Here is a 17467-nt window from a genome sequence, read left to right as displayed (position 1 = left end):
ATGTTCGGAAACTTCAACTGCTCTTACGTCATCTCTTCTACCATCTCGGGTAGGTTCCACTAGAAGACTTTTATAGCGACTGTCTTCTTAAAGAAACAGTCGCCTTCTATAGCGACTGTCTTCTTAAAGAAACAGTCACTATATTAACGACGATTCATGATAAACCGTCGCTAATATAGCGACTGTTTCTTTAAGAAGACCGTCGCTTCCTGTAGCGACGGTTTAGACATAAACCGTCGCTATAAGAAGCGACGGTTGAGTCAGCAACCGTCGCTATAATAAGCGACGATATTGTAAAAACCGTCGCTATAATAAGCGACGTTATTTTTTAAAAAACCGTAGATAATGATGAAGCGACGGTTATTAAACAAAATACTACGCAAAATTTCATAAATAAAAATACTACGCAAAAAAATAAAATAAAATTTTTTATAAAGAAAACGCTTTAAAAACCTGACGTGCGCGAAGATATGCAGATCTACGGAACGTTGGAAGATCACACCGACGAGCAAATCTACGAAATTAATACGAAAAAATGTTAGTACAAAATAAAAAAAACCGAAACTTTGAAAAAATCGATAGATTTTCGCTACTACAAGAGAAAAAAGGCGAAAAGCGTTGAAAAAAATGTTCGCGAACCTCGGTATATATAGAACCATAGCGACGGTGTTTGCAAAAACCGTGGCCAGTAGCGACGGTTCTGAAATAAACAGTCGCGAATAGCGACAGTTTTTTAAAACCGTCGCCGATCTAGATCGACGACAGTTTCAAGAACCGTCGCTATTAGCGACAGTAAGACAAAATTCGTCGCTACTAGCGACGGTTGATAACTGCTGTCGCTAATTTCGCGACAGTTATTGTAAACCGTCGCTATATTCAACGATGGTTTTGACTTTGGCGAATGAAAAAATTCATAGCGACGTTTTGTAAAAAACCGTCGCTATTGGCGACGGTTTTGATTTAAACCGTCGCCCATAGCGACCGTTTATGTAAAACTGTCGCTATTAGAGATTGGCCACAGTTTGTCCAAACCGTCGCTAAGGGCAACGGTTGTTAAAACCGTCGCAAAAAGCGACAGTTTAAAAAAGCCGTCGCCAAATATTGCGACGGTCTACTTTTATACCGTCGCACATGGCAACGGGTAAAACTAACCGTCGCCTAATATGGCGACGGAAATTGTTATAAACGTCGCCAAAGGCGACAGTCAAAAAACCCGTCGCACAAAATGGCAACGGGTTTGTTCGAATAGTCACAAAATAGCGACGGTTGTTTAAAAAGCGTCGCTAAATTAGTGACGGTGGTTGATTAATCGTCGCTATATTAGCGACGGTTGTGAATAAACTGTCGCTATGTTTACTAGACGACGGTTTCATCAAAAACCGTCGCTAAGAAAGCGACGGTTTGTCGTAAACCGTCGCTGTTTGAGCGACGGTTTATTAAAAACCGTCGCTATTCCACCCGTTTTTTTGTAATGTATAAATCCACTCAACTTAGGGCTTACGTTACTACCTAACTGAACTTCTAGCCTGAACTGAAGGCAACACCTTCCAGCCAACACTTGTTTAACGTCTATGTGTTAAAGACTATATACACAAGTTTATTGTCTTTGTGTAAGACTCACTCAACTGATATTTGAAATTCAACTCTCTTGTATATATGTGAGTGATTGTGTGTGCGTGTGTGATAACTGATCTATGAATACAACACGAAAGTGTTATCACACACTGAGGGAATTTGGCTTCTAATCTAAGCTGATAACACGTTGAAATGTTCTCTCAAATCTGGGCCGGTTGCTTCTTGTAAGCTGATATGCATTATGCAAGCCCTATCTTCATCTCCTTTTGTTCTTCACACACACTTATTGATGGTCTTGATCTTGTATTTATAGAGGCAATGTGACCGTTCACTAAGACTCATCAAATATGTTTGTTACAGTTTGAATCTGTTCCTCGAAATTTGTGTCTTGTCCTTTCTGACATCTATTCTTCAACGTCTCGACTTTAAGCTCTGCTGCAACGTTCGTTATTATATTTTGAACGTACAGTTGCTTTCATACCCTTGTGCACAGCTGGATCCCACTTAGATAAGCTTGTCGTGTACTGCAAACTGATCGACTCCTAACTGATGCTCTGGACTGGTCAGCTGAACTGGTCTTGAACTAGTGTGGTGAAATCATTTGGCTCGTCAGCTGAACTGGTTTCACTGATTCAGTTGAACTGATCATCTGAGCTCTTCATCAGTTGAACTCTTTATCAGCTGGCCGAGCTTCCGAAGGTCTTCTGCTGAATCACCTATCAGCTGAACAATCATTTGAATTAGCTTTTGATATTTCAGTTGGACTGGTTCAGTTTGGGCAATCAGTTGGCACTTTCAGTTTGTGTCTCCATAGCTTCAGTTTTGACTCGATAACTAATCAGTTCGAAGCCCGATCAGTTTCAGCTTTCTGTGCACGTAGGTAAATTCGTTAAAAACATAACAAAACAAGTTTTGTTAACATCAAAATAAAGATATTGAACATGAAATGTTCAACGTATTAGTTTTAAATAATTAAACAGGACACTTGTCCAATAAAATGTTGGTCAATTGATTGGGTTAGTTGATTTATATTTAATCATGATATTACAGATATAAAACAAATCAATAAATGGTAAATGCTTTAAAAAACAATTATCAGCGGCATAAGATTTACTGCCATGTGCGTTCAAATTACATTTCGTTTTTCTGTATTTGCATATTATACACGAATCATACGAATTGGAACCACAGGCCTCCTGCCGGCTGCGAGTGGCATCAAGTTTCCTAAAATTAAAACAGCTGTCGAGTTCTAGATCCCACGCCATGTTCGCCCAACTATTTTGATAATATTTTTGTCCAACTATGAGATTATCACTGTTGTTGTACCATGGATTTGCATAATTTTATTTTTTGAGCTACCTTCTCAGATTGAGTTAGGTCTTATCTTAATATCAATCTTAACATGATATCATAACTCAAGTTTCATTGTTATATGTCGGAGAGGTCATTGTTGGACCACCCGATCTGCCTATAGTTGAGTAATTTGCAAACTTCACGCTCCATATGTTCATTTCTAGCGTAAGAGGGTGTGTTAATTGTCTCATATCGGTTGGATAAAATCCATAAGAATTGCAATTATGCACTTTGACAATTTTGTTTTCTTGAACTAACTTATGATGTTGAGTTAGTTCCAATTTCAATATTTAACATCGTCTTTCAATTTTTTTTTAAAATAAACAACACTTTAATTTATTTTATAAAATTTATTTTCTATCTCCACAAATCATAAAAAATAAAATTTCTCGGACAAAATTATAAATAAAATCGAACATACACTTTACCTATAATGCCTATATATTTTTTTTACAAAATAAAACTTCTAAAAATCGGGAAATTTTCAACTTAGAGATAATATTTATTTAATATAAAGGAGGTGAGTTTGAGATTAGATTCGGTAATTGCAACGTGTGCAAAATGTTGCAGCCAGCCAGCCAGCACCAGCGCATCGCGCGTGACCAAAGCCGGCATCTTTTACATCACGCGCTCCGACAGCGTGTGAGAAACAAATTAATTTAGGTACACATCATATCACAACATGAACTTCGTTTCTTCTTCCCGAGCGAAACGTGAGTTCGATCACATTTATCTATTATATTTTATTAAAGAGAATATAATAATAATTATTTAAAAAATATATTAATTTTTTTCCCAATTTTATCATTATGTGATACTAATATTATATTTTTGTTTTTTGTTTTTTTTTAATTTCAACACACTTTTATTTTTATTTTTTTATTTCAACAATTCAAATATCAACTTAGTTCCTACATAATTTGTCAAATTTTACTTTAATCCATCAATAATAAAAAAACTGTATACACACACATCGCTTGTGCAAAGTAAGTAATATAGAATAAAATTAGAGCGTAAAATTATATTATATACATATGAAAATATTTATTTATAATTGACACTCCTCTTGAAAAAATATAATCTCTATTATTATTATTTTTTAAAAAAATTATCTTTTAAAAACTTATTGTTTTCATATTTTTAAAGATTCTTTTTATTAAATAAAATATATGACAAATGAAGTTTATAAATAAAATAAAAAATTAATGCTAAAGAAGGTTTTTGGACGACGAAAGAAAAAAAGAGTAAAGATGAACTAATAATTCATTTATATAAAATATAAATGACATAAAATAGAGCGTAAAATTATATTACATACATACGAAAATATTTATTTATAAATGACACTCCTCTTGAAAAAATATAATCTATCCAAGTAATGAACACGATGAATATAAAATTTATGCTATATATTTTTTATATATAAATTTTTTTAGTGGTGTTTTTGCATATTTAAAAATTTCAAAACATATATAATATATATATATAAATTATATCGAATAAAGAAAATAACAATAAGGTTGTGAATTTGACTGCTAAATGATTTATCAACAAAATTGAAATTTAAACAAATTCAATTTGATGGCAGCCAAACCATTGAGTGAAAGCAGAAACGACCAAAAGGGGGCGGCGCTGTGAATTCCCTCATGTTTCTAATTTTTTTTATATCATTGTTAACTATCGATATTCTTTCTTCTTCTACAGCCATTTTGAAAATATAAATTTGGTTAATTTTTAAATTCACGAGATTTGAGGTATCTATATTATATATATTATATTTGAGTTAAAATAGAGAAAATAATATGTTGGTTTAGTTTTTTAAATCTTCAAAATATCACCTTTTTTGTATTTTCATTAAAAATTAAATTTGTGTACAAAACAGAAACGTAAAATTTCAAATTTTATTTTCAATTTCATTTTTTTTAACAAGAGTCTTTTGAAAATATATACTCCATAGATTACAACATCAGCAAAAAATTATAAATTATTTGTGGATTATTGACTAATGGTTATCATCAGAGCCGTAACTGTAGCTCACATGGTCTGAGATGATATGTTAAAAAAAATCTTGTTGTGATAAATAACTGTAAAGCTCAGTTTGTAAATTAAAAATAATCAAATAATAGATTTAAGGAAATATAATTTACGAGTTATATATTTATTTCTTTGCGATTTTTTTCTTCGTGTGCCACAACATCAACATGGCTGTAACGTAATGCAGTGTTACATGAAGATTATATTGGAAAAACATCGAAATTGCCAAAAATTGTAAGATATGTTGCTAAAATTGAAATTTATCAATATAAAATATCAAAATGATAAATATATTGAACCAATATTGTAAAAATATATGATTTGTTTTAAATAATATATATAATATTTTATTCAAGAAAATAGAAAATAAAGATATATACAATATTTAAGTATCACAATTTTTTGTATTTTATTTTTTGAAACGAGTGCAGCTACATAATTCAAGAAAAGATGTCAAATAATCAACAAGTAAAGTATAAAAATTCAACACACAAGTTGACACAAGATAAAATAAAAAATATATTGGACAAACATTATCATTTTATGCATACAAAATTTTTAAAAATTTAATTAATGAGCCGTGTAGTTTTATTGTTTGGGCTATACACAATTAGATTAAATCTCGGGGAAATTGCATATACTACCCCCGTGATATCCCGAGTTGACATAAATCCCCTTGTGAAAAATTTATCATCGAAAAACTCCCTGTGTTTTTTAATGTCCAGCTCACGCATGCCAAACATGCTTTTAGTCAAACAAAATTTTTTATTGTCCAAAACGTCCCTCCTTAAATAATAAGCTCAATTATTTCATTTTCATTTTTGCTGGGGTGGAATCCGATGAAGCTTTTGCCCTAACCTTCTCGAAACCAAGCGTTGGAGCTGGGAGATGATATTGTCAACGAAGTGCTCTTTATGACTTGTGTTGGGTGGTTTTTCATCGATTATCTCAGTAAGTTATTGTTTTTCTCATAAAATTTGTGCTTAAATTTAACTTTTTTCCCTCCTTTGAAATGGGAATTCTCTTTGCGACTTGTGTATGATAGATCTCCTTCGTAAATGTTTTTTCTTTACAGTATAGAGACATCATTGAATCGACAGTTAGGATTGAGTTGTGGCATGGTGGGAAATTTGATGAGCAGCACAACAACTTATACAGAGATGGTAAGAAATTTGTGATTCCAGATGTTGATCTTGATAGGTTTTGCCTCGATGACTTGTTTGATATGTTAAAAGCGGCTGGAAGACAACAAATGAATGTGCATTTTTTCTTTCAATTGCCGAAAAATGCATTTACCACTGAAATGATGAAGATTGTTGGTGATGCAGAGATCCGTACGATGTGTAATTGCTTTAGGAATCATAGTGTTAGAACATTGTGGTCACAAGAGAATAATTTCACCCCACTGAAAGATGCAATTATTGGTGTTGGATGTAATCCAAGTGATGATACAAAGGCTGGACCACAAGTAATGAATGCAACTGATGATAATAAAGGGGGGACAAGTGAGTCATTTGGGAGTGACCCGATAGATGATAATGACATTGGACTTGATGATGTTTCAATTGGAGATGATGAAGACTCATTAGATGGTATCTTTCATGAATCTGATGAGGATGTTGATTCAGACTCTTCTACAGAGAATGATGCAGGAGATGATAAAAGAAGAAGCCAACCGAAGTCACATAATGAAAAGACCACAGAGTGTTGGTATAGAGACATTGAGTTAGAGGATGAACTTATTAGTTTGGCAAATTCTGATGATGTTGATTCTTGTCCAAAATATCATGTCTTCTCTGAGAGAATGAACATGAAAAGGTTTGAACTGGTAGTGGGTATGAAATTCAAAGATGTGCATGAATTTAGAAGTGTTCTTGTTGATTGGACTGTGAGATCTGGAGTGGAGCTAGTATTTAAAAAGAACGATAGGAGAAGTTTGGGGATATCTTACACTTGCACAGTGGAGTTTGAGGATATCTTACATCAACATTTGGATTCATAATTTTGGATTAATCTAGGGTTTTTAAAATGGGAAAATGTAGAAGTCGCAAAATGAAGAAGAATAAGAGGTCTTTTATTTCTATATCGAACGAGGGCATTTTAGACAAAAAAACTCATAAAACAATGACAATTCGCAACTTTATGCGCGTGTTGTATAAACCATACTGGCGAGGGGGCATAAGCTGGACATTAAAAAACACAGGGAGTTTTTAGATGATAAATTTTTCACGAGGGGATTTATGCAAACTCGGGATACCACGGGGGTAGTATATGCAATTTCCCCATTAAATCTCCAATGAACACAATCATTGTATTTAATCATGTTCTTAATGGGTCAATGTGCAATGCACATACTATTTAGGTGCAGACCTCAACAACATGAGACCAGTGATTTTTTTTTTGTTTTGGCTCCTATGAGGACTAGACCATAAGGCGACGACCTATCTCGCCTCGTAGCAGGTACGACAATGGTTATCATTAAACATCAAGTATCGATTTTATCTATTTTAAAAATTTATACACATAGAAACTAAATGCTACTCGTTAATTACATTTTAAATTAATTCATCAATAAAAAGTTATTTTCTAATATTTCTTCCAAGCACACATTTAATTTTTTGGCTTTTAATCAAAAACATGTTTTATTCCCGAAATCATGCATATCTTTATCTTTATTTTACGTGAAGAACATGTACGTTACTGAATTTATTTTCCACTTTTGATCTATTTGATTGGTTAAATAGCATAAATAATAATAATTTAAAAAATAATTTATAAAAAAAAGGTATTCCGTACGCTATTTAGCAAAACATAGCATGCATGATATCATACTCAAATTATGTATTTTTCCATTGTCTTTTACATTATAAATTTATATTTTTACATAAAAACATATATTTAATAAAAACACTAATAATACTAAAAAGTGAATATAACGTAATAAAGGTTGGTAATGACAATTAAGACAAGAAACGCGGTTAAGGCAAGGCATCGCACGTTTACCAGTCAACGTCGAAGAAACTTTCTCAAACAACGCCAACTTTGTCCATTTCTTTCCATGCAAATGCTAATACTGGTCAGCCAGACCACGCATGAAAAATCTCGTGAAGCACCCCAAGTCCCAACCCCACCTCCCACATAAATTAACTCAGTTAATGCACAATTAAATACCATTTCCCATCTGTTCGGCTTCATATTCTTCCTCTTTTTTCTTCATCTGGAAGAGAATAATATTTTCTTTGATTTTGCTTGTTGGTTGATTTTGGTGTGAGTAGTATGGAGTGCATTGAAGCAAGAGCTTTGAAGTCGAGTTTTCTCTCTCAAATGGGTGTGAAGAACAGTTCCCAGGTCGATGATGTGTGGCGTTTGGCTGCTATGAACACCGTTACGTCAGATGATTTCCCCTTTGAGGACCTCCTTAACCTTGATTTCTCCGAGAAAGAGCTGCAGGAGGGATGTTTTTTTATGGAAGAAGACGAGGAAAAAGCCTCGCAGGAGACGAATTCTAATGAATTTTCCTCCATTTTTTCCGGCGCCGACGAGTTTGATAGCTTCTCCGCCGGTGAACTTTCTCTTCCGGTAATTAGTCAAACTTCCCCATGTATATTTAGATATTATGTGTGTGTGTATTGAGAAAAAAGAAAGGACTTTTTTTTTTAATTCTATGTTTGAAATTTGGTGGTTGCAGGTTGAAGATTTGGAGAACCTGGAGTGGTTGTCGCAATTCGTGGATGATTCTGCACCTGGGTTTTCACTGGTATCCCCCGCCGGGAGTTTCATGGCGAAAACTGAAGCATCCAGGGTGGCGAACCGGGTGGACAATCTAAGCAAATCGGTTCCGAAAACCAGGAACCCGTGTTTTCCGACGGATGTGTCTCGGAAGCCGAGGAGCAAACGGTCCAAGGAGAACGGGCGGCGCTGGTCCCTGGCGTCTCCGGCGCTTAGCTCCGACGAGTCGTCTTCTGTATCGTCCTGCTCTTCCGGTTCAACAACCAAGCCTCTTTTCGTGTTCACGAACCCGGTTCAGGACTTGGAGTTGTCCTCCTCCGTGGAAAAACCGCCGGTGAAGAAGCAGAAGATTAAAAAGGAGACCGCCGGGGGCTTCGTTACCGGCCGGCGGTGTACACACTGTCTGGTGCAGAAGACTCCTCAGTGGCGAGCCGGCCCATTAGGCCCGAAAACGCTGTGCAATGCTTGTGGTGTCCGGTTCAAGTCAGGCAGGCTTTTTCCAGAGTATAGGCCCGCCTGCAGCCCGACTTTCTCATTGGACATCCACTCCAACAGTCACCGGAAAGTTTTGGAGATGCGGCGGAGAAAGGATGCGCATGCGGCGTCGGCGGAACAGGAAGTGATAGCGAATGTTTGACGGGTAGATTAGTTCTAATTTTGAACCGGTTTACGGGGTAAACCGGTGGTGGTCCAAACGAGCAATTTTGGCGTGGAAGGTCGTATGGTAGGTAGGACTCTAGGCTTAGAATTGAATTATTTAGGGGGATTTATGAATTTAGGTTTTTATTTAATTTTACATATATATATTTTTTTGCTGTAACTCATTCATTTGCAGTTTCTAATATACTATAATTAAAAAATAATGCTAAAAATACGACAAAAACATCTTGTATTGAATTCATCATGAGATTATGATAAACATAATTTTTGTATTGAATTTTCAGTATCGTAAAAATTGCTGTACAAATTTCGTTTTCACAAATAACAATAATAATTATATTTTTAAAAAAACAGTGATAATTATTTACTTATTTGGATAACTAATTATATATAAACATACAATCAAAGTTTCATGAATATATATAGTTATTATTAGATAAACATACAATCAAATATTTTCTTTTAAAAAAAAAATCAGAACACAAAAATTGAAGTCAAACATATCATTGGTTATTTAATATCAAATTTGAAATTAAGAGGATATTATCTAATATAGCCACCATTTAATGTTTTAATGATGGAGTTGACTATCACCATAATTATCAATATTTCTAATTTTAAAAAATATATAGAATAAAATAAATTTAAATTTCGATTATAGTTAATAAGAGTATGTCTCTTGTGAGACGGTCTCACGAATCTTTATCTGTGAGACGGTCAATCTTAATGTTATTCACAATAAAAAGCAATACTCTTAGCATAAAAAGTAATACATTTTCATGGATGATCTAAATAAAATATCCGTCTCACAAAATACGACCCGTAAGATCGCTTTACACAAGTTTTTTTTCAATTAATAATTAGATTTTTTTTCGATAAATTAATTAGATTGTCAAATATATGCCGCTAATTTTGGTATATTGTATTTACTTTGAAAAGTCATTTGGAGCGAGTTGAAAATTCCAAAGTGGTTGAACAAACTTTTGTTAGAAAAATTTTAAAGGACAACTAATACAAATAATAGTGGGCCCTCGAGCCCATCTTGCCATGTAGTGGTGGGTTGGAGCCCACTATTGTTGAGACTTGTGTGGTCTTCTCCACTTGTAATTTTTTTTCTCTCTCTTGTAAATTTCCATGTCAGAGAATAATCTAAAATAAATACATCAAGTCAATCTACTTAAAAATAAATAAAAATCAAACATATGTTTATATATTTGAAAAAAAAAAACTTGTGTGAGATGGTCTCACGAGTCGTATTTTATGAGACAAATATCTTATTTGAGTCATCCATGAAAAAATATTATTTTTTATTGTGAATATCGGTAGAATTGATTCATGATATCGTCGAAAGATTAAAGAAAAATAACTACGACTTTTCGACATGACATGGAAAATACATAATAATCATAAGACCAACAACTAGGCACGTGTCAATGGTGTGCAATGCACTATTTCAAGTCTTTCGAGTGGGCGATGAGTCGGAACAACTATTTCTCTCGTGGAATGAAACGACCTTTCAAGATTTAATAATGGGATGCAATATATATATATATTTTGTAATAATGGCCACTCCTATATATTTGAAATAGACATCAATAAAAATAAATTGTTGGCATTTAAGATAAGGGGGGGTTGGGGTGGTTCAACTGTTTGTGGCAAATTGGAATTAACTATATGGCAAGTGCCCCTCCCTACCCTTTCAATTAAAAATTGGATCAATTGTTGGTGGTGTGGCGTATAAAGTTGCACTGAAGCATGGGATGTAGGAGGGGTGAAAACGGCTACATCTCTATTTTTTTTGGGTTAATTAATTACCATAAAGTATTTAAAGATTATTAAATAATAATAATAGTATCTTCTTCATATCAAGTTATTTAACATAAAAGATTGGGAGAATTTTTACTTTGATGTAATCTAATAGATGTTAGATCAGTTTTATTTATATCAGCTTATATGTGAATGATTATACGTTGTGGGTTGTTTAGTAAGTTAAGCACAAAATAAAGTTATCGACTAAAATTTAGGGTTATCGGGGTTTAATGTATCTAATAGGTTGTGGGCATTTAATGTGTAGATACATAAATGTAATTTCTGTTTTTATGATGGACTAAAACAAAAATATCAGAATGGGTCATGGTCTCCAGATCATATCACGTTCTCTATTCCATTCCCCATTAATAAAATAATAAAACTAAAGGATTCTCTCAAGGAAAAAATTCATAGATCTGGAAGATCAAAACGTGTTATACAGAATTCATGATTATAGATTCAGATATGTTTCCGCTTAAGTTTTTCAGTCAAATTTTTAATGATTTAACACGATGGATTCTGCTATCTATGAGTTTTCCCCAACAATAAAATCTCACTTTTTGGCATCACATGTTCTGTGGACTTGTAATAAAGTTCACGCCTAGAGCTACCTAATGATGCCGAAAGAGTGGGCAGGAGATTTGTTATCGGGGAAAGTTAAGGATAGGTTTTAAGTTAATGATATGAAATTAGAGATAATTAATTTTTAATTTTGTGTCATAATTACTTTGGCTTTTCTGGAAGTCAAGTGTCCGTCGTCGGACTAAATCTTTTTTGTATACTTAAATTATGTGAATGGAAGGTGCTGTCCGGATGCGTCAGGAAATACGTTATGTTTATGTAGTAAATCTGTGAAGTTTGTTGGGATAAAATTTCACTTTGTTGTTGTTGTTTTTTTTTAATATTGAAATCAATTTATTTCGATTATACTTTTTTTATTATTATGAATAATAAAATCTTAAATATGCATCTTATTTATATGGCAAAAACTTATGTAAGACAGACGATCTCTCGGGTCATATTTTGTGAGACATATATCTTATTTGGGTCATACATGAAAAAAAATATTATTTTTTATGTTAAGAATATTATTTTTTATTGTAAATATCGATAGAGTTGACCCGTCTCACAGATAAAGATTCGTGAGACCGTCTCACAAAAGACCTACTCTATTTATTTACATGTTAATCATAAAAAAATAGAAGGAATTTCAAATACCATAATTATCGGATTAACTTGAAATTCATCGTAATTAACATGAACCACTATATAAATATACAAAAAATAGATTTGAACTTTATAGTTTCCCTTATCTAAAACCACAAAAATACGTTTGAATATATTTAAAATATACTGATTTGAAATTCATTGATCGATTTGTACAAAATCAGTTAAAATTGAAATCGAAATTGATTTCCCATGTTGAATTCATATATTTTTCTCCAAATAGAACCTCAGTGAATTCATAGGAGCGCATTGTTCTTGGAATTTGTGAATTGCATTGTTCTTGGAATTTGTGAGTTGGTCCGTTCTCTCTTTTTTTCCACTACACATTCATTGAAAAGTAATTCTGTAGCAGACACGCTGGTATTTGAAACTCATTCGCATACAATTCCTAAAGCTTTAAAGTTCCTAAGCAGATATTGAGTTGTATCAAACCAGACAGGACTTGATTCACTAACGTGTCTCTTACTTTTGGTTATATACACAAATAGGAGTAGAAACCTGAATGTTTGTTTGGTGCAGTCCAACCATATTCCTGGGTTTCAGCTAGAGAACTCTGACTAGAAACCTGCTGAACTGACTGGACCATGGTGGAAGGATGGCGATTCATCTGTACAGCATGTGGTGCACTTTAAATGGTTGCCTGAAGATGCAGAGAATCTGCTGAGCCCACCAGTATTCCCTGTTGAGGCATAGGCAGTGTCGGGTTAAAATTAGCGCTACAATGAACAGCGGAATGAGGCTCGATATCTGGTAAAACTGCAGTAGGAGATGGAACTTAGAACTACTCCCTTAACGGTTAACACCAGGCGAATGAATTGCTCCAGAGGGAAGATCACCATCTCCTCTGGTTCAACCTGCATTACCCAGTGCAGGGATAGGAGATGAAATGTTTGTAACAGCGTTCCCAGTCCGTTCTTCCAAGTATCTTAATTTCGTATAAAGCCTACTAATATCTCGCAGTTAGGCACTGGATATAATATATGCACTCTTAACATACCTACTCAGATTTTTGTTAAATCTTGAAGTGTCTCTGTCTAAAAAGCAATATTGACATCGAAAACAAGCCATTCAAAAACACAAAGGTAACTTTGTCTCCTAAGCATAGATTGACTGACTGAGATTAGGGATGAATGAACCGTGCTTTGAAAATTTTGCCGTGTTTGCAAACTTACAGCATCACATGATAGATATTTAGTTCCAACAAATGTCACATTGAATTTGGATTTTATTTTTTTTGGGGGGAGGGGGTGTGGTTGCTTGGCATCCCGCGGATGTAGGCAATTTTCTGTAAGAGAAAGGCGCTGCCAATCACCCCAGTGAACTCTTGATTTGAGATTGAGTCAACTGATATGACTTTAACTTGTCTAGATTTAGTATCTCAACCAAGAGCGTCCGTACTCCTTTTGCAAATCTTATATGGATCCCTTGCTTTGCTTGTGCCTGCATACAAAATATAAAGGAAAACCGATTTTTATTTCTATCGTTAAGTGGTTGGTGGAGGAAGAGCAGGAAGCTCCCCAGCGGTGATCACGACGATAACAGAAGGAAAAAGCTCCTTACGAGCTTAAAGAAAACACAGTCTGAGAATCAGTTATATTACTAAAAAATATTTTATTTCAATCACCAAAAGAAACTTCTTACCAACAACTTGCACCAGTGCTTTTGAGAACTACCAGAAATCCGTTTTCTCACAAACATTCCTACTACTTTATCATGAAAAGTTTGAACATCTTCAAGGAGATCCTCCATCAACTTTCTACGTAGGAACATCAAGCTCATGTTGTGCATGTCAATTGCTGCTTAATCATCAAGATTTAACCAAGGTCCCCGAATGCCTTTTTTGCGTGTTTTTCTTCTCCCATCTTTCGCACCCTTGGTCTGGTGGTCAGCATTGCCATCAACATCTTGCTGGTTATTTTCAATTTCAGTAACACTTTCATTTTGCTCATCTCTGATAAGAAAATGAAAGTCAATAAGTTTTTAACATTTCAAAATGTCCAACTCGAGGTTTCCCAAATATAATTTCAAGTTTTGCATCACATACAGTTTGACTCTTCCGATGTGGATCACGAAGTTTGTTTCTTTTAATATACTCAAACAAAAGACAATGCACATCAAATTGAGACAGTTTTGATATGTCAGCCATTTTTCATGTGAGAAACAATTTCAAGTAGCTCCTTGGATGCCCACTCAGAACTTCCGGCAGATGAAAGAGCTTTGTCTCCAGTTACATCACCTGCATTCACCAATTCCTTTCTTTGGTGAGTGATTTTGGTTTCTTCTCCAATTTTCTTCTTTTAGCTTTGATAGTACTTATAAGTTCCCAATAGAAATGTCTGAACCAGACCCTTAGTCATTCTCGCCAGCTTGTGCTACAGATGATTCTTGTTTTAAGTAGACTAGAAAACGAATTTGATCCCTTACATGGACTATTAGCCTTTGCCCCTTCTACTGATGAAAATGACAGCTTAGATTTTAATTGGATATAGTAGTCCTTGAAGAGATACCCCCATCCACCCCTGTCATCGAAATCTATTTGGTTTTGAATCTGTAGAGGTCATAGCAAGGTGATAAGAATATAATCCAACGGCAGCTTACGAAGTTCAAAATCACAATCACAATCACAATCACATGACTAATTATTTAAATTCAAAAGAAGACCATCTTCCAGATACCATATTGGTGTAGTGATAAATAACTACCAAAAATGTTTCCAGCCAAGCCAGGCAGGCAAAAGATACAACTGAATGTGAAGTAACTTCAGAAATGCTACAAAGTAAAATTCAAAGCCAAAAGGACAAAAGATCAAATGTTCAAATAAATAAGCAGTTTGTGCAGAACTTCCAATTCAATCCTCAAATTGCATCCTAATAACAACTAGGAGTTAAGGGCCCACGGTGTATGGTTAGAAATTGTATGATTTCATAAAACCTTTCACAGAACTTTGAATACTATATATAGGGGCCCCAATAAAAACCAAAGGCGATTCTGCCAACGGTTTAGAAAATTGTGCTTAAAAAGCTATACTGTCAATTGTGAGTCAATGCATCATTGAAACCAAACCACACAAAGAAATAGAAAGGGTGAAGAGAGACCAAAGAAGCACATACAGTTCTATTACAGTTCACTGTTCATTATTTTCAATTAGCATTACAGTTCTATTACAGATCTCGCAAAAGCCTTGATTTCCTCGAACACATGAGATAACCACATCTTTACTGCATCTCTTGCACAAGGAGAATGTACATGTGTAACACATAAAAACAGCATTCTTCTCACAAATGCTACACATATGCCAACCTTAGAACAAGCCAAAATTCAAAAGTTTCCCTCTCCAAATCCGATTCATGGGATCTTTTCAAGTTCTATAAAACGTTATCATCTTCCTCCATGGGAATCCAGTCCTCCCTTTTCTCTCAGAACGCTGTGTGCACAGAAATCTTTAAACATTGTCCAATTTTCGTTATTATATTTTTCATTATTAATCATCTACGTGCATTTATTATATTTTTCGTTATATGATATTTTTCAATCCGCCACATAATACATCTCTCTTAAATGATAAATTAGCAAAAATATTTTTCATTCAAATATAATTCAAAACGAAAAAACAATAAAAATAAAATTAACAAAATAATAAATTTTACCAAAATCAAAACTAAAATTTACTTAAATAGAGTACAGATAGACAATGGACAATGAATCACAAAAATTGACTAAGAAATGTAAATAAATAATTTTTTTACATAAAATTTAGAAAATAAAGAAGAATGTGAACTAATGTCCAAATCTATCTAAGATGGACAATGAATCACAAAAAACCCTTAAAAAGATACATTAATTTAATTTGCTAACTTAAATGAACAAGGAAATGTAAAAAAATATATTTTTTGACATAAAATTAAAGAAATAAAGAGGAATGTGTATTAATGTCCAAATTCATTTAACATGGCAATGAATTACAAAAAAAAAACCCTTAAGATAACCTAATAATTTAATTGGCCAACTTAAATGAACAAGGACATATAAAAAAATTTACAATTGAAAGTGGTATATTTATATGTACGTTGGATTACACAATTAATATCATATTAATAATTAATAAAATTAAAAGTTAAATTAGTTTTTATGCAAAACGGGCTTCCAACTGTTGGTCCTATATAAATGGGCCTGAAAAGTTTTGTAACGTTGGATTTTATTGCATTTCTTTTGGCCCAAAGTGTTGATAATACTATCAACAAATTTGTCCAAATAGCTGTATTATTTATTTCATGAAGAGGTGGCAGATAAGTATAATTTATAATCAAATCATCATTGATTCTTTTTTGGAGTGATTTAACTAATAATAGATGATAGCTCTTCTCAAATAAATAAATTTACATTTTATATTCATTATTTGATTTCATTTGTCATTATTTGTCTCGTGAAATAAGATACTAAATGATATATTATATGTGGATAACTACGTATAATTGTTCATCCGGAGCTACTAACCGTATTCCGAATCCAATGATTTTAATAAAGGTAAAAACTTATGTGAGACGGTCTCACATGTCGTATTTTGTGAAACGGATATCTTGTTTGGGTCATTCATGAAAAAAGTATTATTTTTTATGCTAATATTATTACTTTTGATTATGAATATCGGTAGGATTGACACGTCTCACATATAAAGATTCGTGAGACCGTCTCACAAGAGACATGATCTTTAATAAACTCCTTACAAGTCATATGGTGCAACAAGATTCATTCTCTTGCCTAAAATTACATTAGTATCGGAGAAAATACATAAGCATAAATCAAAGAGTAGGTCTCTTGTGAGACGATCTCACGAATCTGTATCTGTGATACGGGTCAACCCTACCAATATTCACAATAAAAGTAATACTCTTAGCATTAAAAGTAATAATTTTTCATGGATGACCCAAATAAGATATTTGTCTCACAAAATACGACTCGTGTGATCATCTCACGCAAGTTTTTGCCTAAATCAAATATGCAAAAAGAACTAGATTTTATTAAATCAAGTAACCCCATCTATTGTTCTTAATATTTTCAAGGCTATAATTATTCCAACAAT

At 33.6% G+C, this 17467-nt stretch overlaps 1 protein-coding gene and 2 long non-coding RNA genes across 3 annotated transcripts; 2 read left to right on the top strand and 1 right to left on the bottom strand.

Moving 5' to 3' along the window:
• Window positions 1-5670: 5670 nt before the first annotated feature.
• LOC142527937 (uncharacterized) lies at window positions 5671-6399 on the top strand. Its single transcript, XR_012815565.1, has 2 exons — window positions 5671-5913; window positions 6038-6399. It is a non-coding gene; the product is annotated as an uncharacterized LOC142527937 (long non-coding RNA).
• Window positions 6400-8068: 1669 nt separating this feature from the next.
• LOC142527264 (GATA transcription factor 7-like) lies at window positions 8069-9658 on the top strand. Its single transcript, XM_075632010.1, has 2 exons — window positions 8069-8541; window positions 8651-9658. Exons 1-2 carry the CDS (start codon window positions 8239-8241, stop codon window positions 9326-9328), a joined length of 981 nt encoding a protein of 326 aa, XP_075488125.1. The 5' UTR covers window positions 8069-8238; the 3' UTR covers window positions 9329-9658.
• A 3038-nt stretch (window positions 9659-12696) lies between these two features.
• Window positions 12697-15825, bottom strand: LOC142528077 (uncharacterized). The gene is made up of 4 exons (XR_012815599.1): window positions 15688-15825; window positions 14029-14935; window positions 13700-13827; window positions 12697-13330 (listed from the first exon to the last, which is right to left on the bottom strand). It is a non-coding gene; the product is annotated as an uncharacterized LOC142528077 (long non-coding RNA).
• Window positions 15826-17467: the final 1642 nt, after the last annotated feature.

The sequence above is a fragment of the Primulina tabacum genome, chromosome 15 (genome assembly GCF_025594145.1).
Source record: "Primulina tabacum isolate GXHZ01 chromosome 15, ASM2559414v2, whole genome shotgun sequence".
NCBI classification, from domain to species: Eukaryota; Viridiplantae; Streptophyta; class Magnoliopsida; order Lamiales; family Gesneriaceae; genus Primulina; species Primulina tabacum.
Note: the sequence above shows the minus strand (reverse complement) of the source record. Positions and strands in the feature narration are given on the sequence as shown.